This window comes from Notechis scutatus, chromosome 8 (assembly GCF_049901735.1).
Source record: "Notechis scutatus isolate UNSWTSFEM ecotype Mainland chromosome 8, rNotScu1.2, whole genome shotgun sequence".
NCBI lineage: Eukaryota > Metazoa > Chordata > Lepidosauria > Squamata > Elapidae > Notechis > Notechis scutatus.
Window position 1 is genome coordinate 6008524 of NC_142016.1, and position 19108 is coordinate 6027631.

The 19108-nt window shown below is 36.4% G+C and overlaps 1 protein-coding gene across 2 annotated transcripts in view; it reads right to left on the bottom strand.

Moving 5' to 3' along the window:
- The window catches only part of CSMD2 (CUB and Sushi multiple domains 2), a 642692-nt gene that overhangs the window by 390476 nt on the left and 233108 nt on the right, over nt 1–19108 (bottom strand). For both annotated transcript variants that reach the window (XM_087970516.1, XM_087970515.1), the window contains exon 5: nt 5386–5593. In XM_087970516.1, coding sequence (XP_087826642.1) covers nt 5386–5593 — 208 coding nt within the window. The remainder of the gene's footprint in view (nt 1–5385; nt 5594–19108) is intronic.

Genomic DNA, 19108 nt, shown 5'->3' on the forward strand with positions numbered 1-19108 from the left:
CCAAACTAAAGCCCAGAACTCTAGAGAATTCCTGAAAGCTTGCCACCAGCCATCAGCCATCAATAGACACATGGAAATAAATCATACTTACAGACCAGTCAAAATCAAAAGTTAAGAGAAGAAACAAAAAGACCAGCACAATTTTCCAGCAGCCAATATCCTGATTAGTTGGGATTAATACCAAACAAGCAATCAAGCAGAAAACAATATCCTAATCAAGGAACTACCAAGGAAAAAACTACATCCCCGGTAACATTGGTAGCTAAACAGGAAACAAACGACACACACACACTAACTTTTATGATGTTACCTATTCAGGTAATGAAATACATGCAAGCAAACAACCAAGTTCAAAGAGCATCAAAGGACTCCACAGTGAAGTGGATCTTGCCATTGTTAAACAGTTTAGATATTTCACAGAAGCTTTAATGGACAACATTTTAATTTCTCTGGTTGTGCCTGGGTAGTCCTAGTATTTATTCCTATTCAAATGTCACAGCAGTGTATTTTTCACAGCTAATGAGGCTGACTTTAAATGTCTTGGACATTACAAAAAACTATTTGTATCAGCAGTACTTGAAAGTATTGATACATACATTGTTAACCAGTTGGAAAAAGTAGAAGACAAGACACAGAAAGGAATTTCAGTCAAGATATAACTGGAGTGGGGCAAGCACTCAACCCCTTTGAAAATTAGAACTGCACTTTGTGAACCCAACTGGTTTGAATGTGGATGTTTTCATACAGCCTTTGAATACAATAAGTAGAAATATCTAATAACTGGGAAGAAAATTTACTCATAGTGCATCCCTGGGAAATGTGTCAAACAGTGGTTTCAAGTCAAAAGCATATATTTGTGTATTTATTGAAAAGTAATTTATCTCTTAGAAAATTTGTCACATCGATACTAAATAGAAGTGGAGGAGATTATAATTTAACCTACTTTGGGAAACTACTGTCTTAAAATGTAGTAAGAAATTCACCAAAGACAGAAAGAAAAGAATAGTACATACTGGTAGCTTTTGTTCAGGGTATGCCCTTGAAGAAGATCAACAGAGCAGACTGGAGAAACCCTCTTCCCTTGACAGCTACAGCTTACACTTCATCAAGGGAAGTGAAGCTTGAAAAATGTGAAGCTCAAATCTCCCATGGCTTGTGAACTGAGCCAACTCATATGAAAATCAATTAAAATGAGTGTATGCTAATAAAATCCATATCTTAATGAAAATAATAATAATAATAACTTGACATCTGACTTTTGCATGAGCCTTGGAAACATTATCCAATTTGGGGCATGTTCAATGGCAGATGTTGCAATTTAACAAAGGTAAAGGTTTTCTTGTCCAGTTAAGTTCTGACTCTAGGGTGCAGTGTTTATTTCTGTTTCTTGAACAAGGGAGCCAGTGTTGTCTGAAAACATTTTCCATGGTCACATGGGCAGCAGCTGGGGCAGGAATGGGAACTTACCCATTCCTGCACAATGCTTATCCCATTGCACAGTACCCCATTGCCCATTGCACAGGGTTTCAAACCTGGACTGTCAGCTTTCCAGTTGAATAGAGTTAATAGGATTGCAATAACTGTGTTTTCCCCCTAACATGTTGTCAAGGAAGTATAGCATTATCTACATAAACATGTCTTTAATTCTGATGGCAACAAAACCATAAGAAATGTATCATATTTTAATTTAACACTCAGTAGCAACATCTCTTCTTGGAACAATGTTGGCATCCTTCCTTCTTCCTGAGATGGCGTCAAGCATAAAAATAGCTTTTCCTCACCCTGTTAATAGTTGGTTAACTTCCAATGGGTGAAAGTCACGAACAGATGACATAATGGGGGAACAAAACTTGATTGGAAAAGAGTGTTTCCTGTTCTTCCTGCTGTCAATACAAACATATTATTTGTACAGCTACATTTTAACTACCGCTGTGAGCTTTATTCCCATATCAACATCTGTCATGCTTAAAACTGAAAATCCAAGTATCTGTGTGCTTTCATGCTAGATCAGACTTCCTTAACCTGATACATTTCAGATGCATTGAAGCTGCAACTCTCAGCATTTCCAACTCTTTGAAAAGTGAGCCTGGGGCAGAGTAGGTTGGAGTTCTTGAATACAGAGGTTTTCTAGGTCTTTGAACAATCCTGGCTCCTGCTGATATGGAAGGCCTATAAAGGTTTTGGAAATCCAAAATGACTTCTGTGTAATAACAGAATATAGCAGGTATGCACAAAGCCCACTAAAGAGACACTGCACAAAGCATGTTTGCATGAATGAAGCACCTCTTCCCAAAGCATTATAGTAGCTGGGTTCCTTACAAGTCTCCTGTTGATGCTCTGAAAACTGTCTGCAGCTGTCTGCATGTGTGAACATAGTCACTTCACATTCTAGCAGATCCAATATAAATTATATTCAGGCATAGGCATAAGAAGATGACAAGGACAGGATTTAAAGGAGATGGGCATCTTGAACGTGTTCATATAACATTATACCAGGTCATATACTGAAATCATGAAGAAATTGCTTCATTCCAAACATCATTCCAAATTTTTGATTCCTTAGTGTGTTGTGCATATTAAGTCCATTTGATAAGTTGAGGTCCAAATGTGCAAATTAGAAAAAAATCCTTAATTTCAACCTTTCTAAAGTCCGTTTCTTCTCAAAATAGCTACCTATGACTTCTGCATCCATAAAACTACAAATCAGTTCTTCTTCTATCGGTTCTGTTATGTCTGAACTGATGAGTTCTTGTAGAAAATGCAAACATTCTGAGAAACGTCTGAATGTTCCTTCTTTAGTTTTAGAAGCATCTAGTTTAGCTTTTATCTGGTTGCTTTTGACAAAATCACTTTCACAATCTTTAAAGCGTTCTATACTGAACACCATCAAACAACATTGAAAGCAAACATATAAACTAAATTGGGTGAAAATCTGTCCTGCAACTTTTCAGAAAGTGAGCATATTGAAAATCAACCAGAAAAGCAGAAGCCTGAACAACTACTAGACATGTTCTCCTGAAACAGAGGCTTCTGCTGTCCTAGTTGATTCTCATCATGCTTCCTTTGGGAGATACTATTCAGATTATTTCATTGTTATATATTTTTCTATGACTGTGGAGACTGATGTGTTTCCATGAAAGCCTCTAACTTCTTTCCTTGGTTTTAATGAATTGTGGGAATCCAGATAGGCTATAAGTGTTGGAGTGATGTTTATACTATATAAAAGAGATAATTCATTCATACTGCTTGGCGAGCTGGTAACTAGGTAAATGGAAATTCCCTACGTGCCATCCATTGGAATTTCATTGAAACTGTCTTTCAAAAGAAATTTCAAAAGTTAACATTCTACTGAGCACAGAAAGAAAAGATGTAGATAATATTTTCAAGGTGGAACTAACACATTGCCAAGAGAGTAGAAAAAAACCAACCAAGAATTACAATTTAAGCAGCATTATTAGTTTCATTCTGCCTTTGGAGGGTGGGCAATTTGAGGGCACCTATATTCCAAATGTAAAATATGGCTTTTCACTGCTGAGAATGTTTTGTCACAGAAAAGCAATGAAAGTGTAATTGGAGAAAGAGATTTGATTTATGCTATACTAAGCGGGTGGAGCCTGGGTCATTTTAAGATTCTTGCATGAATGGCTATGCCTTTTTGATTCTGAGTATTTCTTAGCAAAAATGAGTACTAACACAGCAAACAAAGAGAGAAAGAGAAAGGGAGAACGAGAAAAAGATTGTCTAACCACACCACCTGCATAGATAACTTTCTTTTGGTGAACTTGCATTCCATCTTCAGTAGAAGTTCCTAAAATGGCAGGAGTCTAAATAGAAGAGTCTACCATGAGGGAAAGGTCTGGCCAAATAATTAATTAAAAGGATCACATAATTATTCTCACTGCTCATTTTACTTGTTTTTGTCTAAATTCACACAATACATTAAACCACAATATGTTTTGAGTGGTGAGGGATTTTACTTAATTATGAGTTAGGGTTAGGGTTAACATGATACCAGACAATTATGGTTTATATAACAAACTGGAATTAATAGTGGGATATTAAGCAACCAACTATACTATGCAACAAGGTAAATACAAAGAGGATGGCTTCTAATGTTTACACAGACGGAACCTGAAAATTGGTTGGAGTACAAACAGGGGGGAAATCAGAAACCAAATATTTAGCTTTATTAATTAGGGGTGTTTTTCTTTCTTTCTTTCTCTTTTTTAACATTTAAAAATAATAATATAATGAAGGTTTTGACATCAAGCTCAAAAATGTATCACTCTTACATCTTGTGCTCAAAAATGTATCACTCTTACATCTTGTGCTCTGCTTGGAAACTTTTAACATTCAAAATAAGATTAGTAATTGTATAACTTCAGTAATTATTTGCCCATTGACAGGTTCTTTTAAATACATCTCTTCCTTAAATAAACATTCAAAAATAGTCAACCAATCAACAAAAACCAAAATGGAGTGAAGAAAACCAGAACCTACTGTGGAACCAAGATAAATTCACTACAGACACTTCTGTTCTTTTTTTAATCTTACTTCCCTGAAAAGGGATTAGAATTTTCTAGTGTGAGTTTTTCTTCAAAAGTTCATTTACATTACTTTGTTTTGATAACACAATTCTCCCAACAATATCAAATCAATATGAACTACCTAGCTAAAAAGTTTCCACTGTTGATACACCTCATTTTGAAATAGAAGAATAAGACCACCAATGAGTTCTCTTTAACATGAAGTCAGAACTGATACTATTCAACTAACACCATTAAAACAAAATGGAGGCAAAAGGCTACAGTCACAACTGTAACAATAACATATTAAATTTATATGCCACCTCTGGGCAATTGTGCAATAGTCAAGACAATTGATTTGCTCAATGGCAGTGGAAATCCCTCCAGCTTCACTACAGCTCTCATTAAAAAAAAATAGAAATTAATTTTATGATAGTCACATGTATTATGCCAACCCCCAAAGTTACAGACTTTCATATACATGACATGACAATTTATTTTATTTCTTACATAAATTAAAAAATAATAATACCTTCATTGTGGAAGATAGATAGATGGATGGATGGATGGATGGATGGATGGATGGATGGATGGATGGATGGATGGATGGATGGATGGATGGATCGATAGATGGATGGATGGATAGAGACAGACACACATGATAAAGAAAAAATCCTGATTCTGGGATGAAGAGTGACATTTTCATTGCATGTTAATGAAACATTTTAAAGGCATTAGTATTCCTACTGTTCTTTATTTAGGCAATTCTGATCACTTGCAAACCAACACTTGCAAGATATGGCACCAAAGGATACAAATAATCCATACTGATCTAAAAAAAAGTAAAGCAGTTGCTTACCATAAAGAGGATCCCTCCGTTCCAGTGACCTCTAAAAAGTCATATTCGTCCTCCAATTGGAAATCCAAGAAAACCAGAGCTATAGTGTCTCCTGGCTCTGCTAGAATCGTCCATGTGCAGTCAGCGTTGTTGTTGTACTCCAAAGGATAATGGGGGGTTGAAATTATTCCACTTTGCCCCCGAAGTGTCCCACCACAGGCATCATCAGCTGAAAACCACAACAAGAAAATAACAAATATAACAAATGTCAACCTGAACTCAAGGCTTTTGACAACATTCTCCTTGCCCCATCTTGATCAACATAGAACACATTTTCAAGGGCTTTCTGTCAAAGCCATCCTGAAAGTTAGTGTAGCGGAGCAATCTATGAGAGGAAACATAACACAGAGCCCATTTCACCTTGAATCAAATAAGAAAGCCTGGCCTAGATCATATATCACACTCTGGACTGAATGTACATGATGGTCTTTTCCAGAGATATATGGGTGATGATATCCATATGATGGTAAAGAAGATTGTGAGAAAGTTGGAGGTGAATCAGACGAACGCCTATCTCAGAAAAGGGTGCTGAAGTGCTGAGAGGTCTGGGTATAAATGTTTCTAAGAAACTGCCTAAAACTGAAATTGGAAATTCCAATGCTGGGATCCAAATTTTCTATTTATTCTAAACTAGCATAAAAAGATGTTAATGACATTTACATTGTTCTTGCTTTCCTGAGTCTTGTCCACAGTGTGGGGGTAGCTGACTTTTTTCCTTTCCAAATTCCATAGTCCAGGAGATGTTTAGCTCAGGAGCAGCAAGTGACTGTATTTCAATTGCATTTGATTGCATTGCAATTTTATTTCACTGTAAACCATTTGGTGACATTGACTCACTTCTATTTGGTGGTATATAGATACAATAGACAAATAAGTTAAATAATATAGATACCATGAAATGGAACATAACATTGGGGACAATTGGGAGGGTATATGCAGTTCTAAGAGCTGTATGTAACTATTGGTAAACGTTTCTCATTGCTTCATTCAATTCTTTTTTTCTTTTCTTTTCCTGATTATTTTGAAATTTGTTCCCATTTCTGTTCCAAATATTGTTCTGGGATAAATAATGACCATAATAGTACCGGGGTGGGGGAAGTATCTGCCTGGGCAATTAGGGGCAGCATACTTAAGTCACCCAATAAAAGACGATCAAAAATCCTTGGTAATCTTGCCTCTGAACACAATCAAATTTAGCTGTTCATAAAATTTTGGCCCAACCCTAACCTGAACACACCAACTATGAACTTGGTTATGCCACATTTACCCAATAAACATTTCAAATTAAAAAAAAATTAAAGGAACAAATTTTAGCAATCCTTTCTATCTAGAAGACTAGATAGCCCACAACCCATTTGTTCATTGTTTCAGAGATATTTTCTCATCCGATTCTCCATTGTCTTCAAAAATGGCAAGGCTCCTTCTGTGTTAAGTTCACATCCTCAACAAATTTATTTTTATCATCACCATTCCTAATATATAATGAACAACCAAGGAAGTGTCACTCCTTTTTATCTTAAATCTCACTAGGACTAACCATTTGTTTCTGAATACATCTCACAATGCATTTATATTCATGCAAAACAGTGTCTTAATCAAGCCTATTTACTTAGTCACACTTTCTTTAAAACAACAGACAATAAACTTTCTCACATTGATATGTTTCTCAATGACCTGCTGAAGAATAAAAGTCTGATCAGCATATCTGTTGTCCAACACTTTCTAAATAGAGCTAATGTCACCTCATCTATCCTTCTCATCAGAATTCAACCAAACACCTTTCCTGGCACACTTAAACAGATTAATTTCCCTATCATTTTTGCATTTTCTTTGGCTATTTTTCCCCTGATATTAACAATAACAGTTTTCTTCCAATCATCAGACAGTTACAGTTTTAATGCTAGTGTTAAACAAGTCCATAACCTTTCCATGTGCAAGATATATCCATATTTAAAATTTCCTCAGTTACAATATTTTTATCCCATCTGTCTTTCATGCCTAAGTGGAACTAGAACTCACAGTCTCGTGGTTTCTAAGCCAGCATCTTCTCCATTTCAGCAAACTGACTCTTTTTAGATAGTTAATGCTGTCTATACTTACACCCTGACCATTTTTCAACCTTTTCACGGTATTTATGGCTTTCTTTTCATCATTTCCACTCTTTTATATATCACTATCATTCCTATAAAGAGATCTAAAATATTCTTCCAACAGTTTCTCCATCCCAAATGACTCTGGTTCCTCTTCAGATCGTATACATCTTTTACCAAATGATTTCAGCATTTTTATATTTAATATCATTCTCTTTGCTGGAGATTCCTTTACTCTTCTTCCTTCACTTCTAAAAAATGTTGTATATCTATCAAAATTGTTCTGCACATTCTCTACCTCTTTTCATTTTTATAATTTCTTCTTCACTCTGAGTACATTCTTTGCAACTATCTTCTTCTTTAAGAACAAAACCTTTCATCCTTTTTTGCAACCATTTTTAATATATCTGTTTTCTTATCCTCAAGTCTTTTCACATAATTATTTCATAAAACAACTTTTTCCATACCTTGCATTAATATATCTTCACACTTTTCTGTGTCATTCTGTAGTATAATTCTTTGCATTCTACTCCAAAGTGTTTCCCCATTGTGTTTTCTTATTTCTACTTTCCATTTGCCCTCTGAGAGATTAATCAGTTCCTTAATTCTCTTTCCATAGAGGAATATTCTTTCTCTTCCTGTAATTCTTCTTCTTTTATTTTAGTTCCTTTCCCTCAATTTATTTAATTTCCTTCTCACTTCTATTTCCAAGATCCACTGTTGACATTATCCAACAATGATCTACATTACCTCTCATCACCCATTGAGCCTTCACTCATTTTTTAACTTTGTAATCATAATCAAATCAAAGGCATTCCTTTGTCATGTATAAGATGAATATATTTGTGCTAAACCATGAACTTTAAACTAACAAACAAAATTTCTGAGAGGATACTCACTAATCACCACATTTATTTATTATTGAATCTCCAAATGATATAATAGTTCTTCTGTACTCTTTCTCATCCCCACCCATCAGTGGTGGAATTCAAAAATCTTTACTACTGGTTCTGTGGGCATGGCTTGGTGGGCGTGGCAGGGGAAGGATACTGTAAAATCTCCATTCCCACCCCACCCCACCTCCTTTCCAGCTCCGTTATCTTGTTCAGGGCCACAAAAGAAGACCCAGCCAATCAGCTAGGACTTGGGAGGCAGGGAAGAGATGGGGGTGGGGCCAGTCAGAGGTAGCATTTGCTGGTGCTCCAAACTACTCAAAATTTCCACTACCGATTCTCCAGAACTGGTCAGAACCTGCTGAATACCACCTCTGCCACCCATCCATTCAATTCTCAGGCACAAGGAACCAAGAATGTCACAAGGAGCTCCTCCAGAGTGGTTTCTTTATTATTGTTTGCCTATGGAGAGGAATCTTGCTAAAGTAAAGCAAAAGTTTGCATAACTATTAGATGTACCCTCTCAGAAAGCTTAGGAAGGGTATGACTTGGCTCTTTCCCTAAATACCAAAGATTCCAAGCTGAGTTGTTTTTGACCTCTTCTCTCTTGTGACTCTGAACACCAAGTCCACACCAAGTCATGTAGTTCTTTTTTCAAAACACTTTGTCCTCACTCAGAATGTTGCATATACTTCTCCCCCCAACATCTGGTTCTTCCATTATCACCTGGAGTACAACACGCAACATAACAACTTATGTATTTGCATTTCCATATACATTCACAACTACTGAGACACACCCCTTCATATTTTCAGACATATTTTTTTTTGCTCTGTCATTCAGAATTAAGCTTATCTCATCACTTCTTTGCTTCTATTCATCAGTCCCAATCCATGACCACCTTTGTTCAGATAACTTACATTCTTCCTTTTTTTCTTACTTTCCTAGATATGCAAGGTACCTAATATTTATTCCCTTTGTTCATTCATGCCCTTTACCATTTACCATGGAAAATAAAGTAGGAACGAAACAGAGTTAGAAACCTGTGATGCTTGAACTGACAGATATAGCATTCCTTGGTGTTATTTTTATTTATTTTATTATTATTATTAAATTTATATGCTACCCATCTCCCTGATAAGGCAACTCTAGGCAGATATTGTTATGATTTTTATTATTTATTAACATCTTTAAATTCAAAGTGACTCTGAACTTTGTAGAAGTTTTAATTCAGCAACAAATAGACATTACTTTTTATTATAAAGATAAAATATGTCAGTGTTCCAAGTAATAAATCCATTGCAAGCAAGACTCTGAGACAACTGAATTCTTCAAAGATTACTTTTATTGGAAATATATTGACACTTATCTGGTGAAAACCGACTCTGAAACTGCCACGGTTTTCAGCTTATTAAAGGTAAAAGATTTTCTACTTTCTCAAAACAATCAGTCACATGGTGCAATCACTGTGCAGTCCAACAACTGGGTGGCATCACTTTGCCATTTTCCAACCAGATGTGAGAATGTCCTTGGTTCCTGAGAGAAAATATTTTGTTTTGTCTACAAAAACCCCTCTATAGAAAATCCCCCCTTCCTGACCCTCAGCTCCAGTGTGGCAACACTGAAGCAGACAAAATGGCTTCAGTCAAGACAGCTTCAGGGTTGACAAAAAAATCACAGAAGCAAAATAAGAAATCATAAAAAAATAGAAACTGAACAGAAACATGGAAGTTGTATTAATTTTGTTGAAATACAGATTAAATAATAAACATAAAAGCATCCCAACAAGCTTCTGAAAAGTGTTGTCTTTGTACTGTATGCAAACAAAAAGGTAAAGTGTAGAAGACCACATCTAGAAAAGGAAATCAGAAACAATTGGTTTATTATCATTTGGATCAGTTAACAATAAGGGAAAAGGAGAAAATACAGGCAAGGAATTTCATCCAGGAGAAGGGCCTTTTTTGCGGTGGCACCCACCATTTGGAAGATCATTTCCTCGCAACGGTGAGATTGACCCAAAGGTGAGACCTTCCAGAAATTCTAATTATGTCATCAAACCAGGGGGTCCACTGGAAGTATATAGCTTGCAAAACGGTCACACTATCTGTAAGTTTTGGAATGTACTCTCCTGTGAGTTTTGTTTTGTTTATAGCTTTTTGAAAACTGTTCCATTGTATTTTAATGGCGTTCTTTAAATTATTTTGATATATTTGGCTTTGGGTATTTTAATCAAACTGCCAACCAAAGTCATATAAAGTAAATTATATGTAGTCCAAATTTTGTATGTAGTAATCCTCCAAATGAGACATCTTGCCATTGAATATTTTGTTCAAATTTAGAATAAAATGTGAATTATTTGGATCACTGTCTAATATATACAGATATATTTTATAATTTATGTAAAATTTATGAAAAAATGGGTGTTCTTCCAGCTTTATAGTATCACTTTTTTGTAACTGTTTTGCAATTCCCATTTCTCCTGTCTTCCTATTATTTTCCAACTGCTACAATATAATTCAAAAGAAAATAGTATCCATAAAAACCAGTAAATCATCTGCAACAAAATGGAAATTATATAACAGCAGAGATAATGACACAAGGTTGTATTTTAAGCAGTGCATTTTCAATAATTAGCTAAACTCACCAATTCCTTCCTTTAAAATGCACAAATGTCCATTCTGTAAGAACCATTCATTTGGGAGAATGAAATTTTATTTTCAATTAATAAATTAAATAAAAATAAGTAGCCATCTTATGACAAAAAATGGGATCAGAATCTTAGTCATTGAGTGAAATAATCATTAAGTAGGACATTCATGTGACTGCTTTGCCTGATGACTGCAATTCCAGCACTCCTGTTTGTAATGGTTAAGAAATTTCATGGGTCATTAAGCACAGTTTGGGGGTACCTGGGGTAGGGGTGAAGGAGGCTCCAGGTGGCCTGGTATAGGCCACAGAGCCTACTGGCATATGGAAACCTGCCTAGCCTAGAAGGTCTGGCCCAGCTCTCCAACCCACCATGGCCAGGAGGCAGTGGGAAAGCCAGCAGGGAAGGTTGTAAGTTGCTCTCGTCACCTATTAAGAAAACACCCTCTCATCCCCGGAAGCTGTCTGAAGGAGCTGCCTATCCAAGGATTGTGTGTGTGTGTGTGTGTGTGTGTGTGTGTGTGTATACATTCCATTTTGCAATAGTCAGAAGTGATTTACAAGCCATAAAGCACCTTTTCAAAGGTCATCATTAAGTGGTCATAAATTGAGGACTACCTGTAATGGCAACGCAGTCTTCCATTTTACTGTATCAAATCACTGTATTTCACAGTAAAACAATTCCTCCCAGATTATGTAATTTTCCTGCCTGTAGTGTTATGCTTTGTACTTTCCTACCAAACATAGTACATATTTTCAGAGCAGATATACCATTCAACAGAAAAACAGGACATTATCCTCCTACTTTTTTTAAGGTATACCTTTTTACTTTTCAAAAACATAATTAGTTCAATTGGGAGAGAATTCAAATAACCACGATTAAATCTGAGATGGTGAGAAAGTAGCAATCAATTACTGCAGTAAATTGAAAGTAAATTTTAAATATCTCCTCTTTTAAATCAACTGGGTCTGTGAAGAGGTCAAAGGTTCAGAAACAGCAAACAAAGGAAAGTTCAGAAACAGCAAACAAAAGAAAAATTAAAACCAGAAGGAATTAACATAAGCTATCCATTCTAGTACATACTTACTTTGATGAAAATTGAAAAAAATTCACTAAAGAGGGCAACCAGCAAGACTTCAGCTTTAATGTTTTAAAGCAGTAAGAATTTCCATTTTGGATTTGTTCTTAAATTGCTATTTTTCAGGTTGCTTTCTATTAAACTAGACAATTCAGAAATTCATTTTTGGTTTATGCAATCAACCAGAAAGCCTTTTCATTGGGAAGATAATTGTGTTTTGATATTATTTAATTATAGTGGAGTGTAGTGGCTCACTGGGGTGACAGGGTGAGCTCCTGTCACTTTCTCCAGCTCCTGCCAACCCAGCAGTTTGAAAGCAGATGGCTGTGAATAAATAGATGGGTACCACTTCAGTGGGAAACTTAACAGGAACATGAAAGGAGCCCCCAATTGGGCATCTGTGGGCAACAGTGACATCACTGGTTGATCCTTTCACCATGGAAACAGTAGCATTTAATTATAGTTTACTGAACAAACCACAATTGTCCAGGATTGACCAATATACTCAAATAAAACTAACTGCATAATGGTTTAGTGTAAAAGTAAGAACCACCACAGCAAATGATGACAATCTGGTACAAACTCTGGAAAAGATACCCTATGTATAATTAGTTTTCTTCATATATATTCTAAGATCTGGAATTAATTTTGTTACATGTGCTATTTGCTTTTGATATGGGCTTGGACAAGTGATCCACAAATTCCATTGTCTGGAAACACTAAAAAGGAAGAAGATTGTCAAGATTGAACTAGGACACTTAAAATTTCCTACTGGAACTTTGTACTCAGCTATTTAGCCTCAAACTATACATGGTAGGAACAGTTGCTTAGGTAACTTGGCTGCAAAAAGGACTTGGATAGTAGCAGACTCTGTGAGCTGTTCAATGCTTCCTTAAAATTATACCAGATACTTAAATATATTTTCCAGATTAAAACACAACTCTGTGAATTACAACTAAAGAGGATGGAGGCTGAGATAAGTAGACAGATAGACAGACTGGAATGCAGTATGCACACTTACAAACACATATCCAATCTGTATAATGGGAAGCGTGTATCCATCAAATTATTTCTTCAAATATTCCAGTAGTGTTTAGTGGTGGTTTTCTAGGTGCTTAGGCAGGTAGTTCTCAAGTACTTACCGACCTGATTCACACATTCTGCTAATGTACAATTGACAAAGTTCACCAAAAGAATCAACCAAATAACAATAGAGCTTAGCAGAATATATAAACTCCACTGCTCTGCCCTAGAGTTGATGGGAATTAAACCAGGGGTGGGATTCAAATTTCTTAACAACCGGTTCTGTGAGCATCGCCTAATTTGTGCTTGTGGCTTGGTGGTCATGTGACTGGGTGGGCGTGGCTTGCTGACTGGGTGTGGCTTGGTGGTCATGTGACTAGGTGGGCATGGCTTGTAAATATTGTAAATATTTATGTAAATATTGATTTTTTTTTATTTAAAAAAGAGCAACTTTTACCCAAAATCAGGCAAAGCAGGCAGGCAGATTGAGTTGCTCACAGAATCACAGATTCACTCAGAGATCTACCACTCTGCAATCTGCTATCTGAGTCTGCACTGAAAAATAGAAGCTTCAGTCCTAAGAAAGTTCAGCTTTGCTTTTAGATTAGCTAGAAAATAAGAAATCCAACGATATCCTGCTTTCTAGCTAATCTAAATCTCCTGCCACAGCTGATAGTCAGAACAGCTGATGGTTGGGGGGAAAAAGGAAAAATAGCAATTTACCAATAATTAGGCTAACACAGGCAAGTTGGATGGTGCACATGCCAGGTAAGGAGTGAGTGGGAGGGGCGGAGAGGGGCAGCGCCAGCCAGTCGTGTGATTTGCTGGTTCTCCGAACTGGGCAGAATCATAACAACCTATAGAACCAGTCTGACCAGGTAGAACCCCACCCTTGAATTGAACTTGGGATCTATTGCTTGTAAAACACACACACAAATTCTATTGCTTATAACAAATGAATTAGAGCCAGAGTTTGCACTTCATGGTAAGTTATAGTTTGTGGCTTAGAGAAATGCATGATCCCATCCCTCTATTGTTTACTGTTATGCAAACTTAACAAATTATGTTTAAACAAATAATAAAGTTATGGATTTTGTCATGGACAATCTTCATGAGAAGGCTTGGGAAACCTTTATTTTTTGACAGAATACCTATTCTACTTTTTCTCCTTATTGCAATAGTGTTGCAGCTGCAAGACTATTTATCTTTCTAAAGACACTGTTCTCCAAGAAATATTTTACTTTATTTCTGCTTTATATAAGTCTAGATATTGTGCTATATATGATTCTTGATTTATTGTTTGTGATAAAAAGAAAATGCTGCCACTGAAATTCCAACTTGGCCAAAAGTGAACTACTGTAGCAGAATTTGGAGCATTTTCTTCATATTTGTTAAAAAATGGATCCAGCAGTAAAGTGGACTGAGATGCAGTTGTGAAAGGATTTATACACACACTGTTGAAAATATTTCACAATTACTTTGCCAAGATGGCGACAACGCACTTCCTATGATAATACATTTTGATTGGAAATATGTAAAAACCAGCCAGGGATGGGAAGAGAGAATGGAACCAAATGACTTAGCTAATCTAACTTTGATTTAGCTAACCAAACTTTTTTACATTTAGTAGTTTATACCAGGGGTCTCCAACCTTGTCAACTTTAACTTGTGAACTTCAAATCCCAGAGTTCCTCAGCCAGCTTTTAAACCCCTGGTTTATACAGTTTTGTTGAAAACTATTACCCTACTTTATTTATATTTATGTAGCATTACTTCCTTGTCAACATACCATGCATATAGACAGTTAGTAAACATGCAAAAAAAAAAAAAAAAAGTAAACACCTATGACAAAAAAAGAAGCAATTGTCCAATTCACTACTTTCTGAGAATGCATTTTTTTTATTTTTGAAAAATATTTGTGTTAATGTATGCCTGTATAGATGTTCAATATAATGTTTGTCAATGACCTATGTACACAATCTTAATAGAACATATAGTCCATTAAGTACCAAAATATATTTTATGGGGGAACATATTATTGGAATTTCAATAACATATTCCCCCACCTGAGTTTCGAATGGCTCCTATTCTGACCTCGTTCAGCAGCTCTTAAAAACTTGGATTTTCCTCCCTAGGATAGATAATAAGGCTTTTGTGGAATATATATGCTAGATTGTATGTTTTCTTGCTCTTTCTGGATATCATTTTATTTTCTTTTTAATTATATTCTTTTCATACTACTTTTACCAATCCCCAGAGCTGCTATGGAGTCAGAAGATTTTATACATTTGATGATTTTATAGCAAATTTGATATGAATTTTTTGTAGTAGTTACAACAATATTCTATTTGTACAGCTTTCCAGTAAAAGCAAAATAATATGTCCATTAGTACAACATCATTCAAAAAGAATTTGATGACATTTTGTCCTTCTTCCAATTTGTACAAGTACAATATTAAAGAACTGAAAGCTGAAAAATACGCATACGAATTCAGTTCTGAAAACAAAACAATTATCTTGACCCAAAATGCAATTCAGGAAAAATGGAAAGAAACTGCTGAGTTCCAGATGGTAATATGGCCATGCGGGGATTCCATGAATTCAGCCCCAAAGCAAATTGAAACAGACTTGAAATCTAGGACATTCCTCAGAAAGTTTTGATAGTGTTTAGGCTAACAATTGTCCCAGTTAAATTCAACTATTGCTTCAAGGACAGATGACTCTTACATGTGGCTTAATCAATCTTTATAAAGAAATATTTTATTTTTATTTATTTATTTATTTTTATTTATTTGATTTGTCAATTGCTTACAAGATAATAGGTATAAGTATATACATAGTTATGAATACATGAAATGGGTACATATAAGAAAAATAAAAGAAACAATAGGACAGGGACGGTAGGCACGTTGGTGCGCTTATGCACACCCCCTACAGACCTCTTAGGAAAGGGGTGAGGTCAATAGTAGATAGTCTAAGGTTAAAGTTTTTGGGGTTTGGGGAAGAAACTACAGAGTCAGGTAGAGTATTCCAGACATTGACCACTCTGTTGCTGAAGTCGTATTTCCTGCAATCAAATTTGGTGTGGTTAACGTTGAGTTTGTATCTATTGTGTGCTCTTGTGTTGTTATGGTTGAAGCTGAAGTATTCATTGACAGGTAGGACATTGCAATGTATGATTTTATATACCATACTTAGATCAGACTGAAGATGGCGTAATTCAAGGTTTTCTAGGTCTAGAATTTCAAGTCTGGTGGCATAAGGTATTCTACAACAAGTAGAGGAGTGGAGAACTCTTCTTGTGAAATATTTCTGGACTTTCTCAACTGTGCTAATAACAGATACATAATGTGGGTTCCAGACCGATGAGCTGTATTCAAGTATTGGTCTAGCAAATGTTTTGTATGCTCTAGTTAGTAGTGTGGTATTACCAGAGAAAAAGCTACGTAGGATTAGGTTAACAACTCTTAATGCCTTTTTGGCTATGTAGTTACAGTGGGCTCTAGCACTTAGATCATTAGAGATGAGTACTCCAAGATCCTCGACAGAGTTTGGATCATCAACAAGGTCTTGACTACTCAGCTTGTATTTTATTTTCTGATCTTTTTTGCCAATATGTAAGACAGAGCATTTCTTTGTTGAGATTTGAAGTTGCCATTTGTTTGACCATTCTGATCTTTTTGAAGGGTAGCAGTATTGTCAGCTTTACATCATCAGCGAAGAGAACGCAGTTGCTCTTAATATGATCACAGAGGTCATTTATGTAGAGTATGAAGAGAGTTGGTCCTAGAACGCTGCCTTGGGGGACACCACTATTGACAGGTACAGAATTTGATAGGACACTCCCAATTTTGACCATTTGTTGTCTGTTTGACAGGAATGCTTCTATCCAGTTATGCATTTGTCCAGAGATACCTTAAGTTTTTAGTTTTAGGAGTAGTTTGTCGTGTACTACTGAATCAAAGGCTTTACAGAAGTCTATGTAGATTGCGCCTATTGCTTTGCCCTGATCAAATTGTGTAGTCCATATGTTTTTTCAGTGTAAGAGTTGCAGATTACAGGATAGTTTTTTTCTGAAACCAAATTGTTTATTGGAGAGTAGGTTGTTTGTCTCTAAGTGGAGGATAATGGATTGGTAAATAATTGATTCCATGACTTTACAGGTGACGCAGCATAAGGAGATTGGTCTGTAATTTTCAACTAGGCTTGGGTCTCCCTTTTTGAAGATGGGAATGACTATGGCTTGTGACCATAGGTTAGGAAAGGAGCTGGTCCTGAAAGATTTTTCAAAGATTATGCTTAGAGGTTCGGCTATGGCAGTGGATAGCTTTTTTAAGAAGTAGGCACATATTCCAATCCAGTCCAATAGATAGAGATGGTTTTAGATTGCATAGTGCTTTTTCAACATTGTGTACTTTAAGATCATGTATGCCTACTTTCAGGAAACTTTGGACCCCATAGTTGACAACTGAGCAATCTTTTGCATTGCAAACATTGTGGAGAATCCTGGAGAGGCTCTGTGTGATGGAATGTTATATCCACAGCGAAATACTGTGGGCATAATATACTTAGATTTCAGCAAGGCAAAGTAAACCGCAACCTACCTCTTGGTAAGCTAGAAAAAAGTGGAATAGATAGCACCACCACCAGATGGATTCGCAACTGGCTGACACATCATATTCAATGAGTAGTCCTTAATGGGTCTAAGTCTACATGGAGGGAAGTAAGCAGTAGGGTGCCACAAGGTTCTGTCTTAGGCCCAGTACTCTTCAATATCTTCATTAATGACTTAGGTGCGGGAATAGAAGGGGAACTTACCAAATTTGCAGGTGATACTAAGCTGGCAGGAATAGCTAACACCCAAGAAGATAGGCTCAAGATCCAGATGGATCTTGACTGACTAGAACACTGGGCCATATCTAACAAAATGAAATTCAATGTAGAGAAAAGTAAAGTCCTACACATAGGTAAGAAAAACCAAAAGTAGACATAAAGACTGGGTGAAACCAGGCTCAATAGCAGTAACTGTGAGAGGGATCTTGGAGTCTTAATGGTCAACCAGCTAAATATGAGCCAGCAGTGTGCAGCAGCAGCCAAAAAAGCTAATGTAATCCTAAATTGCATTAACAGAGGGATACGATCGAGATCAAGTGAGGTACTAATACCACTCTATAAAGCCTTAGTAAGACCACACCTGGAATAGTTCATCCAGTTTTGGTCATAAAAAAGATAAAGAAGATGTTGAGATTCTAGAAAAAGTACAGAGAAGAGCAACCAGGATGATTAGGGGACTGGAGACTAAAACATATTAAGAAGAATGGTTTCAGGAACTGGGCATGGCTAGTCTAATGAAGAAAAGGATCAGGGGAAACATGATAACAATGTTCCAATATTTGAGGGGCTGCCACAGAGAGGAGGAGGTCAAGCTATTTTCTAAAGCACCTGAAGGCCAAACAAGCAATAATGGATGGAAACTGAACAAGGAGAGATTTAACCTGGAAATAAGGAGAAACTTTCTGACAGTGAGAACAATCAACCAATGGAACAGAAGTTGCCTTCGGAAGTTGTGGGAGCTTCATCACTTGAGACTTTCAAGAAGAGATTGGACTGCCATTTGTCAGAAATGGTGTAGGGTCTCCCTCTTGGGTGGGTGGGTGGGGGTTTGGACTAGATGACCTACAAGGTACCTTCCAACTCTGATTATCTGTTATCTGAATGTAATAGGATGGATTCCCAAGGGGGGGCCTGCATTCTAGATGAATAAGAGACAACTCAGTTCAAAAATTTTGGGTGAGAGACAAAGTGTGAAGACAACCCCTCCTTAATAGTTCTCAGAGTACATGGAAATGCAGATAGTCTGGCAAGGTTCTCTCTATAGGTGTGAAAACTATAAAGAACTCAGCTTGGAAGAATCACCATATGTTATTCTTGGTTTTGGAGCCTGACACTATGC